General features: G+C 43.8%; 1 protein-coding gene across 2 annotated transcripts in view; it reads right to left on the bottom strand.

Moving 5' to 3' along the window:
- Window positions 1-14,466, bottom strand: part of Wwc2 (WW and C2 domain containing 2) — a 167,925-nt gene extending 153,459 nt beyond the window's left edge. For both annotated transcript variants that reach the window (XM_048330662.1, XM_048330664.1), the window contains exon 1: window positions 13,944-14,466. In XM_048330662.1, the coding sequence (XP_048186619.1) occupies window positions 13,944-14,074 (131 nt within the window). In that variant the 5' untranslated portion in view covers window positions 14,075-14,466. The remainder of the gene's footprint in view (window positions 1-13,943) is intronic.
- Between the last annotated feature and the right edge of the window lie 11,243 nt (window positions 14,467-25,709).

Below are 25,709 nucleotides of genomic sequence, written 5' to 3'. Positions count from 1 at the left end.
TGTCCTATGAAAACTGCCATAAGCTGTATCACACAGCAAAAAATAATAATAATAGTGGGGGGAGGCCAGTAGGAAAGAAGGTAAATAATCTGTTTCACCTAGTTCAAACTGCTGATTGTCAGCAGATAAGAAAAAAAAAACACAATATGGACAGAATTGGACAAGCCCAAAATCACAGTAGGGCAAGAAAGCTAACTAAGTCAGTGCTAGCAAGTACAAAAATAAGTCCACATATTCATTCACCATCATAATTTCAAAGGAAAGGAAAAAAATGTTGGCTTTTTCAAAATCTCTACTAAGAACTATATGATAAGGAAAACTGCAGACATTAAAGTTTTTCACTAAATGAAACTTCATGTTTTTCAAATCTTTTGCAGTAAAAGTTGTCTACTGCACTTTAAACTTGGATATCACTGAAGTTAATAAAGATATAGTCTTTTTTTTTAGTTTTATCTTGTTTTTTGTTTATTGGTTGTGGGGCTTGAACTCAGGGCCTGGGCACTCTCTATGCACTAGGCACTCACTCTGCCACTTGAGCCACACACAGCGCCACTACTGGTATTTTAGTGGTTAATTGGAGATAAGAGTCTCACAGGGACTTACTTTTCTGCCCAAGCTGGCTTGAAACCATGAACCTCAGATCTCAATTTCCTGAATAGCTAGGATTACAGGCATGAGCCACCAGTATCCGGCTAAAGGTATCTTCTTATAAGTAAAGAAATGCCAATAGGGCTGGGGATATGGCCTAGTGGCAAGAGTGCTTGCCTCGTATACATGAGGCCCTGGGTTCAATTCCCCAGCACCACATATACAGAAAATGGCCAGAAGTGTCGCTGTGGCTCAAGTGGCAGAGTGCTAGCCTTGAGCAAAAAGAAGCCAGGGACAGTGCTCAGGCCCTGAGTCCAAGCCCAGGACTGGCAAAAAAAAAAAAAAAATGCCAATAAAGTACCATAACCCATTCCATGGTCTGTAACTCAGTCTGAACTTTAATCAGGACTTTTTAGCACAAATTTCTATAACTCAACATTTACTACTCTCACCCACATTCAGAACTAGTGACTGATACATCTCAGGTCCCATGGAGAAAATTCTGTACTCACAGAGACAGCAAACTCTACACAGAGGAGAGCCTGACATACAGAAACGGCAAAGCTGTGTACTTAGCTAATGTCATCATTTTAATCATGTAAATAATGTCTCCGTGTCTTTAAAATTAAACTAACTACCTCTACCCCCAGTGACACCAAAGTACATTAACTTACACTTCTGCTTAAGTACTCTATTAGGACCATGGTAACTCCTCAGAAACTGTGGGAGTAAAACAAACAGGCAAACACTAAACAACAGTTCCCTAAGCCTATCTTTGCTAGCCCATGACTGCCCCATTTCCCAGTGGGTTCTTATTTCACATGCTCTTAGAATCTTAAGTTCTTTACTGACATCAAGACTAATTATTCACAGGACACGAACAAAAAAAGAGCAGTACTCTTCAGGATAACCAAGTCTCTCTACACAGTAAGAACAACACATACCAAATTATTTTCTGTTTGATTATTCTCATCAATTCTGTGATCTTATCAATGTAAATATGAACATGCCATAAGTGTTAATTTTTCCAAATATCAAACATAATGCTATAATATTAATACTTCCTACAGTAAAAAATATATTATTATGGTACCTGCAAATTTGCTTTTGACCTGTTTTTCTCATGTCCCTATTAGCAAATTAATTTTGTGTTTGTTTTGGTTTTTTGCCAGGCCTGGGGCTCAGGACTCAGGGCCTGAACACTGTCCCTGGCTTCTTTTTGCTCAAGGCTAGCACTCTACCACTTGAGCCACAGTGCCACTTCCGGCTTTTTCTATATATGTGGTGCTGAGGAATCGAACCCAGGGCTTCATGTATACGAGGCATGCACTTTACCACTAGGCCATATTCCCAGCCAGCAAATTTATTTTTTAAGACTCATCTAAGGCCAGGAGTTATGAGGAACACCTATAATCCCACCACTCAGGAAGCTGGGGCAGGAAGATCACAAGTTCAAGAGATAATACCCTGTCTCAAAAACAAGGAAAGAGGGGCTAGGAATATGGCCTAGTAGTAAAGTGCTTGCCTTATATGCATGAAGCCCTGGGTTCGATTCCTCAGCATCACATATATAGAAAAAAAGCCGGAAGTGGCGCTGTGGCTCAAGTGGTAAAGTGCTAGCCCTGAGCAAAAAAAGAAGCCAGGAGCACTGCTCAGGCCTTGAGTTCAAGCCCCAGGACTGGCAAAAAACAATGAAAGAGGAGGGAAAAGGAAGAAATGGGGGGAAAGGGGAGAGGGAGAAAAGCAACCATGTAACAGGTGCTTGGTATATGTAGTTCTACTGAGTGGTTAGACCTTGGTTGAACTGTCACAAAAACAATCCCTTCTTGAAACTTGGCGAGTTCCCAAGGACATCTCTTGGTTTCTTGCCAATATATATGGTATATTATAAGTAAGCAGCTACTTTTGACCCAGAACTTACGAACTCACTCTAATCATGAGTAACATACTGAACTGGATCACTTCACAATGTAAAACCCACTCTAGCTGTACAGGGCTATGGAGGAAGAGGCCTACAGGCCACAATTTGCTTCCTGGGCTATAGTTTACTTTTCATGTAAACATCAAAAACAAAAACATAATTATCCAGCACAGTCATATTTTGACTACAAAAAAAAGTTCATGTTAGGTTATTTTTTTCAAACAGACTATATTTTTGCATCGTTTTAAATTCACAGGAAAAATACAAAGTTGTCTTATATTCCACATTAAGTTTCTCCTAGCAATATTGGATATGTACTGAGATCAACTGATATTGATACATTACGTAAAATGCATAGTTTACTCAATTTCCTAAGCTTGTTTTGTGTTTCCAACTGACCACATTACATTAGTCACTGCATCTCCCCAGGCTGTGACAGTTTCTCAGCCTCTCCCTGTTTTTTGAAAACCTTGACAGTTTTAAGGAACATTGGTCTGACATTCTGTAGAATACCCTCCATAGCACTTAGCAGTCTTTTCCTCATGATTAGACTGAGGCTACTAAGAGACCTGCAGGAGGAAAACCATAAAGATAAAAAGTTATCATCACCATGTGACATCAGGGGTAGATCTGCCCTGATTTGTCACCACTCATGATTTCCCCTTATCCTCCAGCTGAGTCAGCCTGTAAGGTTTAAAAGTTTTTTAGTACAATTTCTAAAAGTGGTTTGGTTCTTAATGCATATTAACTAACTTTTAAGAAACAGCTATGAAATCACTTTTAACACGAATATATATGTATTATATATCAATATGATTCATTTGCTACATGATTCATATAGACGCTGAATAAAACATAATTGCATTTCAAACAAAGGCCAACTTAATATGCAAAATGTTATCTTGGCCATTATGTTCTACCTTTAATTCCACTCAACTGTTTTCTTGAAGTGTTAGGGAAGAATGTACTTATTAGGTTGAATTGAAAAGATATAGTTAACTGTGGTGGTACATGCCTCTAATATTTGCACAGGAAGCAAGGGCAGGGAAAGTCTGGTATGAGGCTAGCCCCAACCCCAAAGTACAAGACCCTATCAAAATAAACAAACTAGAGCAGAAAGGTAAGGCATGAATCAAGTGGCACAACACTTGCCAAGCAAGTGTGAGGTCAAATTCAAACACCAATATCCAAAAATTTATTTAAAAAGAAAAAAACTGGGGGCTGGGAATATGGCCTAGTGGCAAGAGTGCTTGCCTCGTATACATGAGGTCCTGGGTTCGATTCGTCAGCACCACATATACAGAAAATGGCCAGAAGTGGCGCTGTGGCTCAAGTGAAAGAGTGCTAGCCTTGAGCAAAAAAGAAAACAGGGACAGTGCTCAGGCCCTGAGTTCACGGCCTAGGACTGGCCAAAAAACAAAACAAAACAAAACAAAAAAGGCAAAATGTCTGGAAGGCCATTTGGGGGGCTGGGAATATGTCCTAGTGGCAAGAAACCAGGGACAGTGCTCAGGCCCTGAGTCCAAGGCCCAGGACTGGCAAAAAAAAAAAAAAAAAAGAAAAAACTGCAGGAAAAAATGGCTGGAAAGGTGGCTTAGTTGTAGAGTGCTTGCTTAGCACGCATGAAGCCCTGGGTTCAATTCTTCAGCACCACATAAACAGAAAAAGCCCCAGAAGTGGCATTGTGGCTTGAGTGGTACATTGCTAGCCTTGAACAAAAAAAGCTCACGGACAGTGCCCAGGCCCTGAGTTCAAGCCCTAGAATGGGCCAAAAAAAAAAAAAAGAATATAGAGCAAGTATTATGGGCATTACTCAAACTTTTCTTTCACGTTTTAGAGTGATTATGCAACCTAGATTGTAAGCAAGCTCATTTGGGATCACATCTTAACCATCTTTGTATCTCCCAGTGTCCAGAGCACCCTACAATAACTACAGATTAATTTATATCTACTACGTCAGCGTTAAAACTCTTTCAAAGCAGTCAGATGTGGGAGGAAAGGAAAGAACTCAGACTCAAAAGAACTTCTAAGTTCTCTTCTCAACATTTTCCTTGGTTAGAAAATGAATTGTGAGAGTCAAAAAAAAGATGGCGTGATAGCAATGGCTTTCAAGGCTGGGGTCAAGCCAAGGCTATCAAAATACCCTGAAGAGTGCAATGCAAATCAAAACCACAGTAAGACACCATCTCCCACCCACTAGAAGAGCTTGAAAAGAAGTTCTGGTGAAGATGTAGACACTGCACACTCCACATTGCAGGTGGGAATGTAAAAGGCTGCAGCCTCAACAGAAAATAATATTGGAAGTTCCTTCAAAAAAGGAAACATAAAAAAAAAGTATTGTGCTATGACAGATAACCTAGTAATTGTGTCTAAGTTAAAAAGGTGAATATGAGGGCTGGGGATATAGCCTAGTGGCAAGAGTGCCTGCCTCGGATACACGAGGCCCTAGGTTCGATTCCCCAGCACCACATATACAGAAAATGGCCAGAAGCGGCGCTGTGGCTCAAGTGGCAGAGTGCTAGCCTTGAGCTGGAAGAAGCCAGGGACAGTGCTCAGGCAGAGTCCAAGGCCCAGGACTGGCCAAAAAAAAAAAAAAAAGTGAATATGAGGGGCTGGGAATATGACCTAGTGGTAAAGTACTTGCCTCGTATACTTCATGAAGCCTTGGGTTCGATTCCTCAGCACCACATATATGGAAAAAAGCCACAAGTGGCGCTGTGGCTCAAGAGATAGAGTACTAGCCTTGAGCAAAAAGAAGCCAGGGACAGTGCTCAGGCCCTGAGTCCACACCCCAGGACTGGCAACAAAAACAAAACAAATTAAAAAGGCGAATATGGTACTGCTTGTCAAATAAAAAAAATAAAGAAAATAAAGTTAAACAGAATTGAAATAGGATCCATCAATTCTACTTCTAGGAATATACCAAAGACATAGATATATATATATATATATACACATATACATATATATTCCTGTTTACATTATACAGAGATGTTTACAGATGTTGCAGCATTATTTACAACAGCCAAAATAAAACAGAACCCATATACCCACCTGATACTAAATAGTTACACAGCACAGAGCTTATCCACGAAGTGGACTATTACTTAATCATAGAAAGAAAATAAAAGGCTCTTAAACATTATAGCATGGAGGAACCTTTAAAAACATTAGGGGGGGCTGGGAATATGGCCTAGTGGCAAGAGTGCTTGCCTCATATACATGAAGCCCTGGGTTCTATTCCCAAGTACCACATATATAGAAAACGGCCAGAAGTGGTGCTGTGGCTCCAGTGGCAGAGTGCTAGCCTTGAGTAAAAAGAAGCCAGGGACTGCTCAGGCCCTGAGTCCAAGGCCCAGGACTGGCAAAAAACAAAACAAAACAAAAAAAAAACACATTAGGACTAAGCCAGGAGCCATGGTTCAAGCTTATAATCCTAGCTACTCTGAGGCTGAGATTCAAGGACGATGAGCCAAAGCAAACCTGTGCAGGAAAGCCCATGAGACTCATCTCCAATTAACCACCAAAAGAAGTATAGCTGTGGCTCAAGTGGTAGAACACTAGCTTTGAGCTTGGAGACAACACTCAGGCCCTGAGGTCTGGCACACACATAAAGAAAAAGGAACGGAAGGCTAGGGACAATGCCCGGGCCCTGAGTTCAAGACCCCATCTCTCTCTCTCTCTCTCTCTCTTTCACACACACACACACACACACACACACACACACACACACACACACATATCAGGCTAAGCCAGGAGCCATGGTTCAGGCCTGTAATCGAAGCTACTTAGGAGGCAGAGATCAGGGGATCATGGATCAAGACCAGCCTGGGCATAAAAGTTCAACAGACTTGGGCTAGGAATGTAGCTTAGCAGTAAAGTGCTTGCCTGGCATACACAAAGCCCTGGGTTCAACTCCTCAGCTCCACATAAATAGAAAAAGCCAGAAATGGCACTATGGTTCAAGTGGCAGTGTTAGCCTTGAGCAAAAAGAAGCCAGGGATAGTGCTCAGGCTGAGTCCAAATCCCAGGACTGGCAAAAAAAAAAAAGTTCAACAGACTCCATCTAGTCAGTGGAATGTACACACAGTGGAATGTACATGTTATTCCCACCAACAGAAAGAAGCACAAGCAGGAGGATCATAGACCAGGCTGGCTCAAGCATAAAACAATACCCTACCTCAAAAATAACCAAGGCAAAAGATGGAGCAGAGACATGGCTCATAGTGGAGTGCTTGCCTAGCAAGTGTAAGGCCCTGAGATCAATCCCCAGTACTGCCAAAAATAAAAACAAAAATTAGGCTAAGTGAAAGAATTCAGACATAAAGCCAAGCACCGGTGGCTCACACCTGTAATCCTAGCAACTCAATAGGCTGAGATCTGAGAATTGCAGTTCAAAACCAGCCTGTGCAGGAAAGTCAGTGAGACTCTTATCTCCAATTAACCACCAGAAAACTGTAAGTGGTGCTGTGGCTCAAGTGGTAGAGCGCTAGCCTTGAGCTGAAGAGCTCAGGGACAGCATACAGGCCCAGAATTCAAGGCCTATATAGGATCAACAGGCCCAGAATTCAAGCCCTATGATCAACAACAACAACAACAAAAAGAAATCAGATAAAAAGGGATACATATCGTATACTTCATTTATGTCAAAACATCTGAAACAGGTAAAAACAGACCTGTAAAAGTAGATCAGTGACTGCCAGACTTTAGGGTAGGAGGAGAATGAGAAGTGAGTTCCTAATGGGCATAATAAGATTTATATAGGGAGGGATTTACAGGAGGTACATAGCAGTAATGGTTAATGACATTGTGAATACCCTAAAAACTACTGATCTATACACTTTTAAGTAGTTAAAATTGTACATTTTATATGATTGGCTTTAGCTCAATGAAAAATATGTGAGAGGAAACACTGAAGATTCTGAAAATATTCTGGACCTGCATTTCCCATAACTTAGATATATACTATGCCTTAAAAAAAAATCCCTTTTCTGTCCCACAAACTTTTGTGGTTATTTTTCCAATTTGAAAAAATTTCATGCCAGATGCCAATGGCTCACGCCTGTAATCCTCGCTATTCAGGAGGCTGAGATCTGAGGATCATGTTTCCAAGCCAGCCTGGGCAGAACAGTCCCCATGAGACTCATCTCCAATTAGCCACTCAAAAACCAAAGTGATAGAGCCCTACCTTGAGCTAAAAAGCTTAAGGACAGTTCCCAGTCCCTGTGTTCAAGCTCCACAACCAACAGGAAAAAAAAATCTCCAGAACCATACTAAGAGGTCAGAGCAATCAATGTCAACCCAGTTCAGAGAAGCAGTGCATAGGCTCAGGCCCTAAATTAAGGAACTTACAGCACTTCACTATCTTTCACATTAACAAACTGAAGCCAGCTATGTTCCTCTACAAAGATAGCCTCATTTTTCTTATCCAGAAATTTACCCAAAACAAGCAAGTAAGTGTCATTTACAACTCAGTGCAGCGCCTGCAGGCAACTTCTACACTCTTCCCTGAGCACTGTCCCAGGCTTCTTTTTGCTCACGTCTAGCACTCTACCACCTGAGCCACAGAGCCACTTCTGGCTTTTTCTGTTCATGTGGTGCTGAGGAATTGAACCCAGGGCTTCATGCGCGCTAGGCTAGCACTCTACTACTAAGCCACATTCTCAGTCCTCTCATTACATTTTGTAAGCCAGATGTCACAATGGCTGGCTGTAGCTGATAATCATCTACAGCTCAAAACAACTAATGCATTTATAAACGAATCTTTCTTAAAAAAAAAAAAAAACATTTGTTCTCAGGCTTACAACAAAATTAAATAGTCAAGGATGGGTTACTCAAGTCACTGGCAAAAATCTTGGTCAAATATACCAAGCAACTATTGAACACCGCAGTAAGCATTTTAACAATCACAAACAAGATTTTCTTTAGGAAACTTTGGAAGACAGATTAAATTAGCCCTTCCTTGAGGGATTTAAAAAAAAAAATAGGCTTTAACTTCTTCATCACTTCATATACCATCATCACTGAAGTAATTGTCACATCTTGATACCCAGATTCTGAAATGGCTAGAAATGAGCTGTTTCCAGCAATATAGGACATGGCAGTGTGACTGAGGCACTGTGCTTTTCTTTTTTTTTTTTTTTTTTGGCCAGTCCTGGGCCTTGGACTCAGGGCCTGAGCACTGTCCCTGGCTTCTTCTTGCTCAAGGCTAGCACTCTACCACTTGAGCCACAGCGCCACTTCTGGCCGTTTTCTGTATATGTGGTGCTGGGGAATCGAACCCAGGGCCTCATGTATACAAGGCAAGCACTCTTGCCACTAGGCCATATCCCCAGCCCCCACTCTGCTTTTCTTACAAGTATTTACATGGGGGCTGGGAAGGTGGCTTAGTGGTAGAATGTTTGCTTGGCATGCATGAAGCCCCGGGTTCAATTCCTCAGTATCACAGAAAAAGCCAAAAGTGGTGCTGTGGCTCAAGCAGTAGAGCACTACCTTGAGCAAAAGAAGCCTAGGGACAGTGCCCAGGCCCTGGGTTCAAGCCTCAGAACTGGTAATAAAAACAAAACAAGTTATTGTTTACACTATATTCAATACTTAACAGCTCAAATGGAACAGCTGAATATCCTCTCTCTCTCTCTCTCTCTCTCTCTCTCTCTCTCTCTCTCTCTCTCTCTCTCTCTCTCTCTTTCTCTTTCTCTTGGCAGGAAACTGTGATCCTCAGATCTCAACCTCCTGAGTAGCTAGGATTACAGGTGTGAGCCAACAGTGCCCAGCAATTCTCTCATTTTTAATCCAACTAAGAAGCCATTTGTCTCTGTTTGTTGGTAGTTACCAGAGTATTTTTTGAAAACCAGAGAGTCACTCAAATAACACTTTCCTTGATTTAATAATGATCTTCATTAACTGACCTAACCAATGTTCATATAGCATCTATCACATAAAAAGGATACAAAAAGCAGTAATAAGCAATTGGGGCTCTTGAGGAATTTATACATTAACAATGGGTTGCTTTGATTTTGTTTTGGTGCCCATACTGGGGCTTGAACTCAGAAAGTGGGCACTGTCCCTAAGCTTTTTCGCTCAAGGATGGCACTCTAACACTTTAGCCACTTCTGGCTTTTCAGAGGTAGTTAATTGGAGGTAAGAGTCTCTCACAGACTTTCCTGCCTAGGCTGGCTTCCAACTGTGATACTCAGATCCCAGCCTGTGTATCTAGGATTACTGGAATAAGCCAGCAATGCCCAGCTTCTTACTTTCATTCTGAAGGAAGACGTAGAGACTTCCTTAGATTCCAATCTTATATGTTACAAACTGGGAGAGCCATAACGTAACTCTGACACCAATGATACACTCAGCTGGCATCTTTCTCTTCCTCACTCTGGACGCCCCCATGCCCCACTCCCAGGATTTTCTCTTTGCAATCAGAAAAGGTTGTTCAACATCTGGCCCTAGCTATATAAACTGCAGACTAGGATTTATCAATAGGTTTTAACATAAAGTTGCCCTGTGTTGTGTAAATCTTTTTAGTTCAACCATAAAAAGTTACCATATCTCCAAGTAATAACATGCAATCCAAAGACAGAAAATGAGCCAATATGGACTAAAAGCACTCTGTTTCTGAGGCCTGTACCTTAGTTCTCTACTCCTCATAAGAGGAAATGAATCCACCTTACATTTTCTTCCTAAATTCCTCCCTTTTCATCCTATTTTGCATTTAATTGGGTTTTGTTTATTTTTTGGTGCCAGTGCATGTCCTTGAGCTTCTTCTGCTCAAGGCTAGTGCTCTACCACTTGAATCACAGTTCCACTTCTGGCTTTCTGATATAGTGTATTATGGAAAGAGTATCACTGACTTTCCTGTCTGAGCTGGCTTTGAACTATGACCTCTTAGAGCTCAGCCTCCTGAGTAGCTAGGATTAAGGGGATGAGCCACTGGTACCTGGCTGAATTTAGGGGCTTTGCTGTTAGTGTTTTATCAGCCATGGGGCTTGAACTCAGGGCCTGGGGACTGTCCTTGGGCTCTTCTGCTCAAGGCTAGCACTCTACCACTTTGAGCCAGAGCTCCACTTCGTTTTCTGGTGATTAATGGGAGATAAGAGTCTCCAAATGTACCTGCCTAGCCTGGCTTTGAACCACAATCTTTAGATCTCAGCCTCCTGAGTAGCTAGAATTACAAGCATGAGCCATCAACAACCAGTGAATTTTGTATTTTTTAAAGCACCATTTGGTTATGATCTTTGGCCCACCATAAACACCAACCGGTTTGGTCAAAAAGGGTAACTATGGTAAACAAAACAGTGGGTGTGCAGGAGAGGAAAACCTGAAAAATGACACTCTCTGGGAGTAAGCCCACTGGGGAACCAAGAAATTAGGGACAAGGAGAGTTCCCAAGGATTAGATTGGTCAGCCAGCTTGGAAAACCAACATCCACCTGGCCAAATACCTCTGTGAACTCCACTGGAACACCCTAAGCACCTCCAGGTAAAAAGGCAGCTTGTGGTACTAATGAAGAACACCACCTTTAGAGCTATCAGGCTCTGTCCAGCTTCATATCTTGGCTGTAAACCTAACAGCAACAGCTGGCTACATCTCTGTGACTCAATTTCTTCATCTGTAACTGGAAAATAAGAACAGGCCTACTTTATTTTATTCATGGGAGAATCAAACGCCATCAAGGTTAAAGAGCTTAGGATAGTGGATAAGCTTACAAAAAACACTGCGTACATACTGCTTCTATATATACTACTTTCAGGGATATCTGAACTATTACTCAGTTTTAAAATGAAAATGTCAATATGACAGCTACTGCTGTTTGGCTGGACCTTAATTACAGGCCCCCAAAATAGCATCCCTATGAGTGAGTAGTATTGTTTTCATTATACATTTTTAAAGTGGAAGTTTAGATTCAGAAACTTCTTCTAAACTCAGGAACAGTAGACCAATAAAAACTCTGATCACATCACAGGAAAGTTTACATTATGTCCTAGGATCACTACTTACTGAAACTATGTTCTCATAGAACCACCTAGCCCTCTCCTATTAATTATCTGTGATCCTGGAAACACCTGCAGAATCCTGTCAACTACCAAAAACTCCAAATTCTTTTCAACAGAGAAAAATAACAAAAGGCTGGTGGACATCTTAAGTAGTTCTAAATGTTCAAAAAATACTGAACATACAGCATTTGAAGTCATTTTTCTTTCAGGATTTGTAATTTGATCCTGAAGAGATTCCACACACTTCAATTGGCCTGTGTGACATCTCTTTTTCCATGTTTGCAAAGTGTGTAACAAAACTGACAAGAGTTAACAGTCCAAATATCCTCTCCAACCAGCTCTGCCACTATTTAGGAAGACTTACTGTCCATTTAGTTGTCTCAAAAGAAAACACAATAGATATTAAATTAATGTCATGACAAGTGATCTCCCAGTATATCATTTCAAATTTTCAGACTAATATTTAAAGTCCCACTCAAATTTATCTTGGTTAAGAATGTCCCCAGTAAATGAACTGGTTATCCAGTTTCTGAATATAAGATTCTAATGATTGCTAATCCATTAAGAGTTTAAAAATCAAGAGCATGCTTGACTTGTGTAAAAAGTAGTGATATAGCTAAGCCAAGTCATATAACTTTACTTTCTATTTGCTTTACTCAGGCCTTACATATGCTTGTAATCCTTTCTGGTAAACAGATGAGAAGATAGAAGCCTCTCTGCTCCCACCTGCACCACTGCATGTCAGGAGTGCTTCTTTCTTCCTTTCAATTTCTCCCTGCTTTGTGAATAAACCACTGCTAATCTTCAAAAATGAATAAAATGCGTCAAACTGAAATTGAAGAGAACCTAAAATATTTAAATATTTCAAGAATCTGTTGCAGCTTCAATCATCTGAAACTCGAAGTATCTGAAAGCAGAATTGCCACACAGTTGTAAAAGGCAAATATTTATGCAGGTGCCTTGAAAGCCACTGTTGGGTGCACACTACCAGCACTGACATTTACTATCTGTTAAGTAGTTTCAAAGTGCAAGGACATAAGCCAAATAACTAGCTTGGAGGTAAAGTTTATGACAACTAATAAGTCTGGAGAGACTATGAAGGTGTGATGCTTGTCAGAACTATCAGCAGGCCAGCAACAGGCAGCCAGGCTGTGGAAAGATGGGACCTGGGCACAGGTGTCTTCTCATTTCAGGAAAGGAAACCTACACCGATACCTTCATGTATAATTTAACAAGGACTGTTCCATTAATTTATAATGTCACTTATGACTTTCTATTAATTGCCTTTTAATAGCTTTCCAGAAACAATATTCTTAGAATAAAAGTAACTGATAGTATAAAGTAGGAAATGATTCAGCTTCCAAATGAGAAAAGGAGGAATGTTTAACAGGGAAAAGCACCATCAAGGCCACATTCCATGAAAAGCTAGAAAAGAATTCTCAGAAATGATAAAACTCCAAATGATGGAGCTATCTGTAATGATAAGTTATTTAATTTTGTATTTACAATTACGAATGACTCCTGTTTTTCTTACAGTAAATCTAAGAAATATTTCTTTAAAGGGGGAAGGGGAAAAAAAACACAAAACTCCACTTCAGCTAAACTTCAGCTCCGGAACTTCTCCAAGGATCATTCAGAAATGTTTCCTCTTCATCTCTAAGCAGGATTGAAAACGTGAGCACTGAAGAACTAAACAAAATCCAACACCCTAAAAGTGCCATTTCAATGCATTCACCACATTTTATACTTCAAGACAGAATCTGCCTGTTCAAGATCTCTGAGTGTGTTCAAGTTTTCAGGTGAGTTAGTAAAAACTAGGAAGTAAAATTAGTTTTAAAAAAAAATAAAAAAAACTCCTCTGAAAAAATGTGCCGGACAAAGCCAGTTCCTCCCATCACCAGGGCACAGCCAGGGATGGGACCCCCTCTTGCATGTTCAAGACCCTAGTCTGGCTAAGGGTGCACTCGGTCAAAAACTTGCAGTCACGGCTTAAGAGCCAGGACGGCCAGAAAGATGCCACAGGTGGTCCCGCAGTGCACGGAGGCCTCCGGGAGGCCCCAGGCCCACCGGGCCTGGCAGAGGCCGAAAGGTGGCCTTCGTCGGTGCTGGCCATCTCGGAGCAGGAGTCAAGCGGCCCCCTCGGTGTTTGTTAACCAGGCAAGGAGTACCAGCCCAGGGCACCCATCCCGCCCTACCCGGGAGCGGGGGGTCCTGAAGATTCCAGAGGGGCACGGAGAGGGCGGCGGGCGAAGGGCCCGGGAAAGGTCGCCCGCAGGCCGTTCCGCGCCTTCGCGGGACCCCCTCCCGGAACCCGGGCCGGCGACGCCCCACGCCCCCCAGCGCCGCGGGCGCCGCCGCCCGGCCAGGTCTCCCAGACAACAGCCGCCGCCGCACTTCCGAGGCGGGTGCCCGCGCCCACCCGGGTCCCGGGCGCCCACCTGTCCCGGGGGTCGATCCAGCTGGTCCTCCTGGTGTTGTGGTCAATGTAGAAAACCTTGCCGTCGTAGTCCCTGGCCTCCTCCCAGCCCCGGGGTAGCGGCAGCTGCCCGCTCCCGGCCCTCCTAGGCATGGTCGGCGGCCTCGCCGGCGAGCGGCGCCTCCATAGGGACCGGGCGCGGGACGCGGCGGGAACGCGACTGCCCGGCCGGCCGCCGCGGGGCTGCGGGGCGCGGGGCGCGGCGGGACCACGCGCGGGGGTCGCCTCGGGAAGCCCTGCTCTCGGCCCCACGGGGGATCAGTCCACCATGTCTGCGTCGGAACAGGCGAGCGAACCCTCCTTCTCCTCCTCCTCCTACTCGCCGCCGCCGCCGCCGCCGCCGCCGCTGCCTCCGCCTCTTCCTCCTCCTTCTCCTCCTCTCCGTCCCCCTGTGGCCGCCGAGGGTCGCGGCGCCGAGGCCGCCGCAGCCGACGCCGTCCGGGCTCGGATCCGGGAAGCACCACCGAGGAGCAGCTCGGAGGCGACGGGCCTCCTCGTTTGCATGTAATTAGCATACGCCCCGCCCCTGCCCCTCCCCGCGCTCGGCTCATCTGCATGCACATTCCTCGCCGCCACATTCCTGGGCTTAACCCTGCCGCTCCCGGGGCTCGCGGCTCGGGGCGGAACGCGGGGCCGTGCCTGGGGCGGGGGAGGGGAGCCGCGGGACCAGGTGGGAGGGGAGCCGGCGGTGGAATGCGCTGCCTGCGCTTCCCCTTTGACCCTGAGTCTCTGCGTTGGGCCCAAACCTTTGGGTTTTCTTTTGTTTTGTTGTAGAGTTTCGGGACGGGAAGGAGTGCATAAAGAGCGATCCCGCAGCCTTCCCCACCGCTTTCCTTCTTCTTGGGAAGCCGCAAGACTTCGGAGAGGAAAAGGGTGTGGATGCTGTCCTAGGAAGAAGTCCCCACGCCCGGCGAGGGCACCCAGCCTCCCCCGCGCGGCGCCCCGAGCCGGCTGGGCGGGAGCAGTGAGGAGAGCGCCGAGGGAGCAGGACGCGTGGCCGTGGCGCGCGCGTCCCGGGTGGCGGCGGCCCCGGGGCCTCGCTGACCTCGGCGGAGATCGCGGGCCTCGCGGCGCAAAGCGAAGGCGGGTCCCGAGGTCCGGGGTCGCGTCGCCGCCCGTTTGCCCCAGCCTGGGGCGCTCCCGCGGGGGATTCCAGCCCCACCGACCCCGAGGCACCCCCCCCCCCCCGCCGCCGTCGTTGGCCTCCGCTGCTGGGTTTAGGGCACTGGAACGCGGACACGTCCAGTCAGTCTGCAGTCCCTTCCGTCCAGACGCCCGCCCCGGAAAGTTCCCCACCCCGAGCCCGGACATGGCCGAGAAGGTGTGGGCGATCACCCTGGAGGGAGCCCAGGGCGGTGGTGCAAAAGCCAAACTTTCCTTGGCCCTGGGTCAGTTTCGCGGTGGGACATGGATCTTCTCTCACAAGCATTTATTTATTCAGCAGCTATTACGTGCTGTTCGGCAGTGAGCAGTGGCCGGACGTGGGGCTCAGGATGGGGCAGAGCGGGAACCGCACTGGCTGGGCCGGGACACTCAGCCTTCAGTGTAACTTGGCCCCACAGTCTCAGAAAGAACCTCCTGTTCCCCATTCATATTCTTCTAGATTTCTAAACCCAATCCTTCAAAATGCCAACACCCAAGGAAGGAAGGAAGGAAGGCCTTGAAGTCCAGCCATTCACCCCTTAGTGTGAATTTGTGAACTCGATTCATCCTGCCTGCTAATGCATAATGCCATCCCACCCTAGGCTGGACTTAGCCTTAGGCTTTCAAAGGATTTGGAGCAATCTCTTCCTCTTCTCTGGGACTCCTATAAGGCTCCAGCGCTGAAATTCACAGCTGTGTGGATCTGCCACACCCCCCCCAACACACACACACACACACACACACACACACACGGGGAAGGCGGGGGGGAGGGGGGGGGCGATGCATCAGGGGAAGATCCCCTTCTTGATGCCAAGACTATGGTCCGGGCATTTTTTACCAGTCTCCAAGGTGTAGGAGGATGATGCTAGACTGTGGAGGCTCAGTCTTGGACAAGCTTCACCAAGGGGACTAGGGCCTGCCTTCTCGGGAGTGGGTATGAGAGAGAGGAAAGGAGATGTACGTGGACAGGAAGCAGTTTTTGCAGAGAACAGAAACTAAATCTTGAAGTCTGGAGAGCTTAGAGGGAGCAACTGGAGTAAGGGAATGCGGCAACCAAGCTGAAGTCACTCCCTTTGCCCAGGCCTCTGGAAGCTAGGCTTTTGGTTGGTGGTGGTGGTGGTGGTTGTGGTGTGGGGCTTGAACTCAGCGCCAGGGCACTGTCCCTGAGCTCTTTTGCTCAAGGCCAGCAGTTGAGCCACTGTGCCACTTCTGATTTTCTGGTGGTTCACTGGAGATAAAACTCTTCAGGACTTTATTGCCTGGGCTGGCTTTGAACCATGATCCTCAGATCTCAGCTAGGATTACAGGCATGAGCCACCAGTACCCAGCTTGGAGCTTAGTAGTACCCTTTGAGCTTAGTAAAAGACACACACAGACACACATGCCTGGTTTTGATTTTTCTTTTTTTGTGGCAGTCCTGGGCCTTGAATTCAAGGCCTAGGCACAATCCCTGAGCTACTCAAGGCTAGAGCCCTACCACTTGAGTCACACCTCCATTTCTGACTCTTTTTTTTTTTTTTTTGGCCAGTCCTGGGGCTTGGACTCAGGGCCTGAGCACTGTCCCTGGCTTCTTCTTGCTCAAGGCTAGCACTCTGCCACTTGAGCCACAGCGCCACTTCTGGCCATTTTCTGTATATGTGGTGCTGGGGAATCGAACCTAGGGCCTCATGTATACGAGGCAAGCACTCTTGCCACTAGGCCATATCCGCAGCCCCATTTCTGACTCTTTTAATAATAGTTAATTGGAGATAGAGTCTTCTGGACTCCTGCCCTGGTTAGCTTATGAAAGAGGATCTTCAGAATTCAGCCTCCTGAGTAGGAGTGTAGACTTGAGCCACTGGCACCCAGCCAACCCCCTTAACTTAAATTGTGGAATGAGACAGCCTGCTTGGTAGTCTTTTTTGGGGGGTGGGGAGTGTAGGAAAACAGTCCTAGAGCTTGAACTCAAAGCCAAGGTGCTTTTTTGATCAAAGCTAGCCCTCTACTAACTGAGCCACACCCCATTTCTGGCTTTTTGCTGGGTAAGTCCCTCAGGACTTTTCTGTCAGAGCTTCAGTCTTCAGATCTCAGCCTCTTATGTTGTTGTTGGTGGTAGTGGTTTTAGGACTTGAACTCAGGGCCTGGGGTCTATCCCTGTGTTCTTCAGCTCAAGGCTACTGCTCTACCACTTGAGCCACAGTATCACTTCTGGTTTTTTGGTGGTTAATTAGAGATAAGAGTCTCATGGACTTTCCTGCCTGGCCTGGATTTGAACTGTGATCCTCAGTTCTCAGCCTCCTGAGCAGCTAGGATTACAGGCATGAGCCACTGTCACCTGGCAGATTCAGTCTCTTGGGTAGCTAACATTACATGTATGAATTAATACTGGGTAAAAGATTGCAGTTGTTGAAATTTTATATCTCATGTTATGAGTGAATATTCTTTGTATTGAACTAGTGTGAATTGGGCAACTCAGATGGTCAACATTTGTGACGTAATAGCCCTATTCAGCAACCAAATCAGTTCAACTTTTTTTGGGGGGGAGAGGTGCTAGTCCTGGGGCTTGAACTCGGGGCCTGGGCTCTGTCCCTGAGCCTTTGTGTTCAAGGCTAGTGCTCTACAAAGCACCACTTCTGGCCATTTCTGAGTAGTTTCTGAGTTGTCTCATGGACTTTCCTGCCTGATCTGGTTTTGAACCACGATTCTCAGATCTCAGCCTCCTGAGTAGTAAGGATTATTTGTGTGAGCCACTGGCACCCAGCCCAGTTTAACATTTCTGATATAGTTTCTTAGCCTTTTGGCTAAGATCAAGTGTAAAGATGTTAACTATTGTGTCAAGATCCTACTATTAAAAAATTAACATACTTAATGTTGCCATAATTTGTTTCACTAGGATGAACTAAGTAGCACAACAGTTTCTCAGTATAATTTCAGTTTTGATAGGCTTCCAGCTATTATGTTTCAAATTCTAAAACCAATGAGGAATCCAAAATAGTCCACAGCATTAAATGGCATTTATTGTTCCATAAATCTTCAGACTTCAAGAAGAGGGCTAAATAGACAAATAAAACACTAATGCAAGGAAAAGACAAGCTTGCTTCTTTCCTACTGATTGGCACAGGAAACATTTGGTCATGCAAAAGCAATTAAAGGGACAGAAAGGAGCGTTCTGCTCTCCAGCCTTTTTGTTGTTGTTTGGATCAAATTTGACCTCTACCAATTCTGAATTTTCATAATCTACAGAGGAACATCCCTTTAAAGAACTTTTATTGATGTTCATATTTAGAGAAATAAAGATTATTCCCATTTAAAAGTGACTTAGACTTGATTTAAGCTCCAATGATTCTTTGCAAAGAAAGATGAAGCAATCTTCCCTTTTAAGGTACCAGTTACTCTGTAGCGTCTGCTGAAGAATATTCATGAGTCTCCAAATTTTCCTTTCCTCCTGGCTTTTACATTGTCTCCAGTGCTAATAATCTATTGGGATTAATCACCATAAACAAAATTCCCCTATCAATGTTCTAATCCTAGGGTACAGGAAAATTTAGTGAAATGAAATCTGGAAACAGTGAAAAAAATTATTTTATATTTTTTCCAGTCCTTGAACTCAGGGCCTAGGTTGCTGTCCCTGAGCCTTTCTGTGCTCAAAGATAGCACTTTACCACTTGAGCCACCCTGCCACTTCTGCCTTTTTCGGAGTAGTTTATTGGGGATAAGAGTCTTATAGACTTTCCTGCCTGGGCTGGCTTTGAACCATGAGCCTCAGATATCAGCATCCTGGGTAGTTAGGATGACAGAAGTTAACCATTGATGCAGAGCTGTGAAAAATATTTTAAAAGATCATTTCATTGTATCTAGATTCAAAATATACATCACTTTAGTGCAGCAATCCCAGAGCAATAATTTTTACCTTTGGCTATAGAGTTCTTTAAGATATGGAAGAATGTTTATTGCAGCGTGTTTAATAATAAGGATTTTTTTTAAATATATATATGGCTGGGTGCTGGTGGCTTACATCTGTAACCTAGCTACTTAGGAGGCTGAGATTTGAAGATTGTGGTTCAAAGCCAGCCCAAGCAGAAAAGTCTGTTACCCACCAAAAAGCCAGAAGAGGAGCTTTGGCTCAAGTGGTAGAGTACTAACCTTGAGCAGAAAAGCCAAGTGAGTGCAAGGCCCTGAGTTCAAGCCTCAGTACTGGCAAAACAAAAAACATGGCAGTCTTCCTATACCTATCCTATACCTTCCTATACCACTAGCTCCACATAAAGAAACAGCATAGATAGTAAAGAATTTAACATTTGAAAGGATAAAAGCTTTAAGAAAGGTCTCCTCAAAAAAGTATACAGTAGGCAATGAGATGAGGTAGAAGTGAACATAGACATGATCCCTAAATAGACAGGCATGACAAGGTATGTTTTTTATGGAAAGAAATGGATGTGCAAAGTTCCCAGATGATTCTGGCATGAAGGAGCCCAAGACTAGCTGGAGCCATCTGCTTAAGGAGGCTGCAGTGATAATGTAGGTATGAAATAGATAAGGGCTGCATTAGAAATATGGCTAGGATAGATGAAAAGGAATGATCTGGAAAGAATTTGTGACTGATTAGATTAAGCAGGGAGAGGTGTATAGACCCGGAGGAGGAATGTGGGATGAGTCCAAGATTTTAGGCCCTGAAAAGGTTGGGGGTGGGGGGGAAATGAGGAAGTCTATAGGGGGATTTTATACAGGGTTTGATTTTCAAAATTAGGAAACCCAGAAGAAAGTTAAAGGCCAGGATTAAAGCTCTAACAAAAAGACAGAGCCAGGACTTCAGGACTGGATCTTGAGAAGCAAGTGGAATAGAAGAATTAAGTAATCCATTAATAATCCTACTTTTGGCCTATAATAACTCCTGGGTAATGTGATATGATTTTGTTTATTTCTTTATGGTCTCCATTTAGTGATATGTGTAAGGACTAGTTGCTAGTGAGGAAATCAACTTTGAATGAATTATTGTTATAACTTTTATTGTTATGCTAGTGAATCAACACTATGTAGGACAAGATGAACTAGTTTTCAATATTTTACTATCTTTTGTTTTCTTAAGAAGATCAGAAGTTATATAAACCAGAATTCTAAATGAAAATGTCTTTTCTTTTTTCTAAGTCAAACTTATGGGTCTTTTTTTTTCTTTTATTGGTTATGTCAACTAAATTAGTTAAAATAAATAATGTCTCTAATTATTTTGAACAAGTAGCCCTACGCTACAGTTTCTAAATATTATCTAGACAATCCTTAATAAAACAAGCATGTGATTGTTAATTTTCCAGTGCTGGGTCAAACTAAAATCCTCGATTACCATAACCATTTCCTCTACAGTTAATTATTATGCCAACACCTTAGGCAAAAACAATCATTTCAATTCAATAAAAAAGGGACATCAAACAGATTTGGTTTTACCTTATTCACTCAAATAGGAGACACATACTGAAGAAATTCTATGATTAGTGAAAACATAGTGAACATTTAAAATCTGTTTTGGGCCAATGAGGTAGCACTGTGGCCGAGCACTTACCTAGCCAATGGGAGGCCCTGGGTTTGATCCTCAGGGAAAAACAAACAAACAAACAAACAAAAAAACCCAACAACAAATCAACTCATTGCTGGGCACACATCTGTAATTCTAGCTACTCAAGAAGCTGAGATCTGGGGATGGAAGTCTGAAAGCAGGCAGGGCAGGAAAGTCCAGTTAGTCACCAAAAAGGCAGAATTGGAACTGTGGCTCAAGTGGTAGAGTGCCAGCCTTGAGCAGAAAGACGCTTAGGGACAGTGTTCAGGCCCTGAGTTCAAGCCCCAGGACTGACAAAAAGAAAGGCGGGGGGAGAGAGAGAGAGAGAGAGAGAATCATAATATGGTACATATAAATAGTCTCTTGAAGAATAAAGGTTCAAACTAGCCCAGGCAGAAAACTCTAAGAGACTCCCTTTCCAAATTATGACTCCAGTGGTAGAGCAGTAGCCAAGCAAGGAAGCCAAGCCAATTTGAGGTTTCCCCATACAGCAAAAGTGAAAATAAAAAACAGACTCCAGATTGGCAACAGTCTTTTTTACTTTTTTGCCAGTCCTGGAGCATGAACTCACTAGCACTCTATCACTTGAGCAACAGTGCCACTTCCAGCTTTTTCTGTTTATGTGGTACTGAGGAATTGAACCCAGGACTTCATGAATGCTAGGCAAGCACTCTACCACTAAACCACATTCCCACCCCTCAAAAAACTTTTTTTTTTTTAAGTTTAATAATATCAGCGGGGCTCCAGTGGTTCATGCCTGTAATCCTAGCTACTCAGGAGGCTGAGATCTGAGGACTGTGATTCAAACCCAGCCTGAGCAGGAAAGTTCATGCCACTCTTTTTTTTTTTCTTTCTTTTTTTCTTTTTTGCCAGTCCTGGGCCTTGGACTCAGGGCCTGAACACTGTCCCTGGCTTCTTTTTGCTCAAGGCTAGCACTCTGCCACTTGAGCCACAGCGCCACTTCTGGCCATTTTCTATATATGTGGTGCTGGGGAATCGAACACAGGGCTTCATGTATACAAGGGAAGCACTCTTGCCACTAGGCCATATTTCCAGCCCCATCATGCCACTCTTATTTCCAATTAACCACTAGAAAACCAGAAGCAACACTGTGGTTCAAGTGGTAGAGCCCTAGCTTTGAGCTGAATAGTTCAGGGACAACCCCCAGGCCCAGAATTCAAGCTTTTCTACTGACAAAAAAACAAGTTTAATAATATCAAGTGTTGGGAGCCACAGGAATTCTCATCAACAATTGGAGTGAATACAAATTGGTCTAAACACATTAGTTCTCCTCTAGGAAAATTGAGAAAACCTATATCTCATGATTTGCAGGGGCTGAACAGTAGCAAGAAAAAAAAAAGTAGCCATGCACTGGTGGCTCACACATGTAATCCTAGCTACTCAAGAGGCTAAGATCTGAGGGTCTCAGTTCAAAGCCAGCCCAGGCAGGAACATCTGTAAGACTCTTATCTCCAATGATCCACAAGAAAACCAGAAGTGGCACTGTGGCTCAAGTCGTAAAGCACTAACCTTGAGCTGAAGAGCTTAGGGACAGTGCCCAAGCCTAGAGTTCAAGCCCTATGACCAACAACAACAAAAAATTAAATCTATTAAAATGGGTAAAAGAGGGGGCTAGGAATATGGCCTAGTGGCAAGAGTGCCTGCCTCGCACACATGAAGCCCTGGGTTCGATTCCCCAGCACCACATATATAGAAAATGGCCAAAAGTGGTGCTGTGGCTCAAGTGGCAGAGTGCTAGCCTTGAGCAAAAAAGAAGCCAGGGACAGTGCTCAGGCCCTGAGTCCAAGGCCCAGGACTGGCAAAAATAAATAAATAAATAGCATTTCTCAAAAGCAGACATTTAACAGCCTTAGGTGATGATATTTGCCCGTAGTCTCAGCTTGGGGGGGCGGGGTCATCCGAGGCAGAAAGACCATTTGAGCACAGTGCTTTGAGCTGAGCCTTTGTTAAACAGCAGAAGAGAAAGAAGGAAGGGAGGGAGGAGGGAGGAAGGAAAGAAGGAAGGAATAGAAAGAGGGAGAGATAGAGGGAAAAAGAGAGGGAGGGAGGGGAAACAGAAGAGAGGGGAATGAAAGAAGTATGGGAGAGGAGAGAATAAAATGCCAATAGGTGGGGCTGGGAATATGGCCTAGTGGCAAGAGCCACTCGTATACATGAAGCCCTGGGTTTGATTCCCCAGCACCACATATACAGGAAGTGGCGCTGTGGCTCAAGTGGCAGAGTGCTAGCCTTGAGCAAAAAGAAGCCAGGGACAGTGCTCAGGCCCTGAGTCCAAGCCTCAGGACTGGCAAAAACAAAAAAACACCAAAAAACAAAATGCTAATACGTATTTGAAAAAAATATATATATATATTATATAACATGAGTAATAGAAATCAAAGCCATAATGAGATGAAAATCACCTCACTCCAGATAGAATGAATATCCAAACTATAACAAAAAAGATTACATAATCTTACTATTCTGGAGGAATCTTAAGAAAGCTGTCCTTGGGCTTAGGTTATAGGCAACTTACTGATTATGTGAGAAGCCCATCCACAGAACCATAAATAAATAAATATTTTCCTTCAGAGAAACAAAGATAAGAACAATACTTACAACATTCTAGGGAGTCTATGGGAGTTAGAGGAGTAAGGAGAGATTAGTCAATGGTTGCAAAGCTAGGAGGAATTTGATGTTCTATTACGCACTGAGGTGATCATGTATTAATAGGATTATGTATATTTCAAAATAGTTGGAAAAGGGCAAAAATTTGATAAATGTCTGAAGTGATTATGCTAATTTTAAGGTTTGCTAGAAAGGAAACCGACACATGGTTCAGGCAGAAAGGAGTTTATTGGGGGGAGAGAGAGGGAAAGAAAGAAGAGAAAAAGAGAAAGAGAGCAAGAGAGAGTAAGCAAGAAAAGGAAAGAGCGCAGGGACTCTTGTTGAACCAGATTATATAGGGAAAGGAGGGAGGTATGGCCAGGTGGATTGGATGTGACCTCAGAGAAGGGAGAGGTAACTACTTCCAGGTGTGCCAGTTACTGGGCTCAGCCTTAAAGTGGAGGGGAGGGAACACAACTGCTTGGAGCCCTCCTGGGGGTGGACCTTACACTAATTACACTGATTTTATCACTGAATAACATATGCCAGAAACTTGCCACATTGTACACCACAAAGGGTGGTTGCTATATTTTTTTGTTCTTGTTCTGGTGAAGTTCTGATTGCCCATCCTTGGTTTTTGTTGTTTTTTGTTTTTGCTTGTTTTTCTTTTTTGCCAGTCCAGGGCCTTGAACTCAGGGCTTAGGCACTGCTCCTGAGCTTCTTTTGCTCAAAACTAGCACTTGAGCCACAGCGCCACTTCCCACCTTTTCTGTTTATGTGTTACTGAGGAATGGAACCCAGGGCTTCCTGTATGCTAGACAAGCACTCTACCCCTAAGCCACATTCCCAGCCACCAACCTTATTTAGGCAGTGCCTTTTTTTTTTTTTTTTGCCAGTCCTGGGGCCTGAGCACTGTTCCTGGCTTCTTTTTGCTCAAGGCTAGCACTCTGCCACTAGAGCCACAGTGCCACTTCTGGCCGTTTTCTGTATATGTGGTGCTGGGGAATTGAACCCAGGGCTTCATGTATACAAAGCAAGCACTCTTGCCACTAGGCCGTATCCCCAGGCCCAGGTAGTGCCTTTTCAAGCTTGGTGAACCTAAGAATTTCATGGTGGATTTCTTGGTCCCACTCCCAGAGATTCTAATTTGGGTGCTTTGCAGTGGGCTGTTAAGATCCACACCTTCAACAGCAAGCCCAGGTGCTTGCTGTGCAGAGAGTGGCCTGAGTGACAATATATGAGGTACTGTTTTCACTAGAAATTACAGGATCACAGGCTAAGCTCAGGCATTGCTCAACTGTCTACCTGAAAGGTCATAGCCATTAAGCATCCTACAGCAATGTATGGCAATGCATTGTCTGAGACTTTCCCATATCTCCCCATCATCCTCCCACAAGCCTAGACAAGTAGATGCTTACTGCCTGTTGGATGGGTGGATCATCTTCCCTCTGGGCCTTGGTTTTCTTTTCTCTTTTCTTTCTTCCTTCCTTCCTCTCTGTGTCTTTCTTTCTTTTCTTCTTTTCCTTCCTTCCTTCCTTCCTTCCTTCCTTCCTTCCTTCCTTCCTTCCTTCCTTCCTTCCTTCCTTCCTTCCTTCCTTCCTTCCTTCCTTTCTTTCTTTCTTTCTTTCTTTCTTTCTTTCTTTCTTTCTTTCTTTCTTTCTTTCTTTCTTTCTTTCTTTCTTTCTTTCTTTCTTATTTTAGTGCCAGTACTGGTGCTTGAGCTTGGCTTTTTTGCTGAAGATAGTGGCTCTGGCTTTGAACCTCAGTCCTCAGATTGCAGCCTCCTGAGTAGCTAGCTAAGATTACAGGCATGAACCACCAGTGCCTAACTCTTGTTTTTCTTATATGAAATCAAGATCTTGGATTAAGTCTGTTTTTCCAAATTTTCCCCATGATAAGCATCACCTGGAACTCCTGCTAAAAATTCTGAGTCTCAGGCTGGAGTTTATCAGAGTTCCATCTCCAGTGGCAGGGATGAAAATGTGGATATCTAGCCATAACTTTAATAAACATTTATTAAGTTCCATATGTTTTTTTATTAAGTGAGTTTTGTAACTACTACCTTGATTGATTCTGAATGTTCTCTCCAGGTCAATAATGCTTTGGTTAGATACACAAGACCTGATTTATTTATGGACCAATAGCCATAAACTTTAAATAGTACAGGCTTCATACAGCGCAGGCAGAAATGTCCAAATGAAATATGTGGAAGTGATTGATTCAGAACATATCATTTGTATCTTTGTCAAGGCTAAATATTTCAGATATTTTTACATTTAAGAAACTGTCACTGCAAGAATTTAAAATATTTCTAAAATGCCCAACTTGCATAGCAATACTTCTGTGCTGCTTTCTCACTGGGAATATTAAAATGATGGAATGCTTCATGATAAAATAAATAAAACTTCAGACCCAAAGGAAGATCAGACTTCAAGGAAAAGACTGAAAATT

This window comes from Perognathus longimembris, chromosome 21 (assembly GCF_023159225.1).
Source record: "Perognathus longimembris pacificus isolate PPM17 chromosome 21, ASM2315922v1, whole genome shotgun sequence".
Lineage (NCBI taxonomy): Eukaryota > Metazoa > Chordata > Mammalia > Rodentia > Heteromyidae > Perognathus > Perognathus longimembris.
The sequence above is the reverse complement of the archived record's forward strand: the minus strand, read 5'-3'. Positions and strand labels throughout refer to the sequence as shown.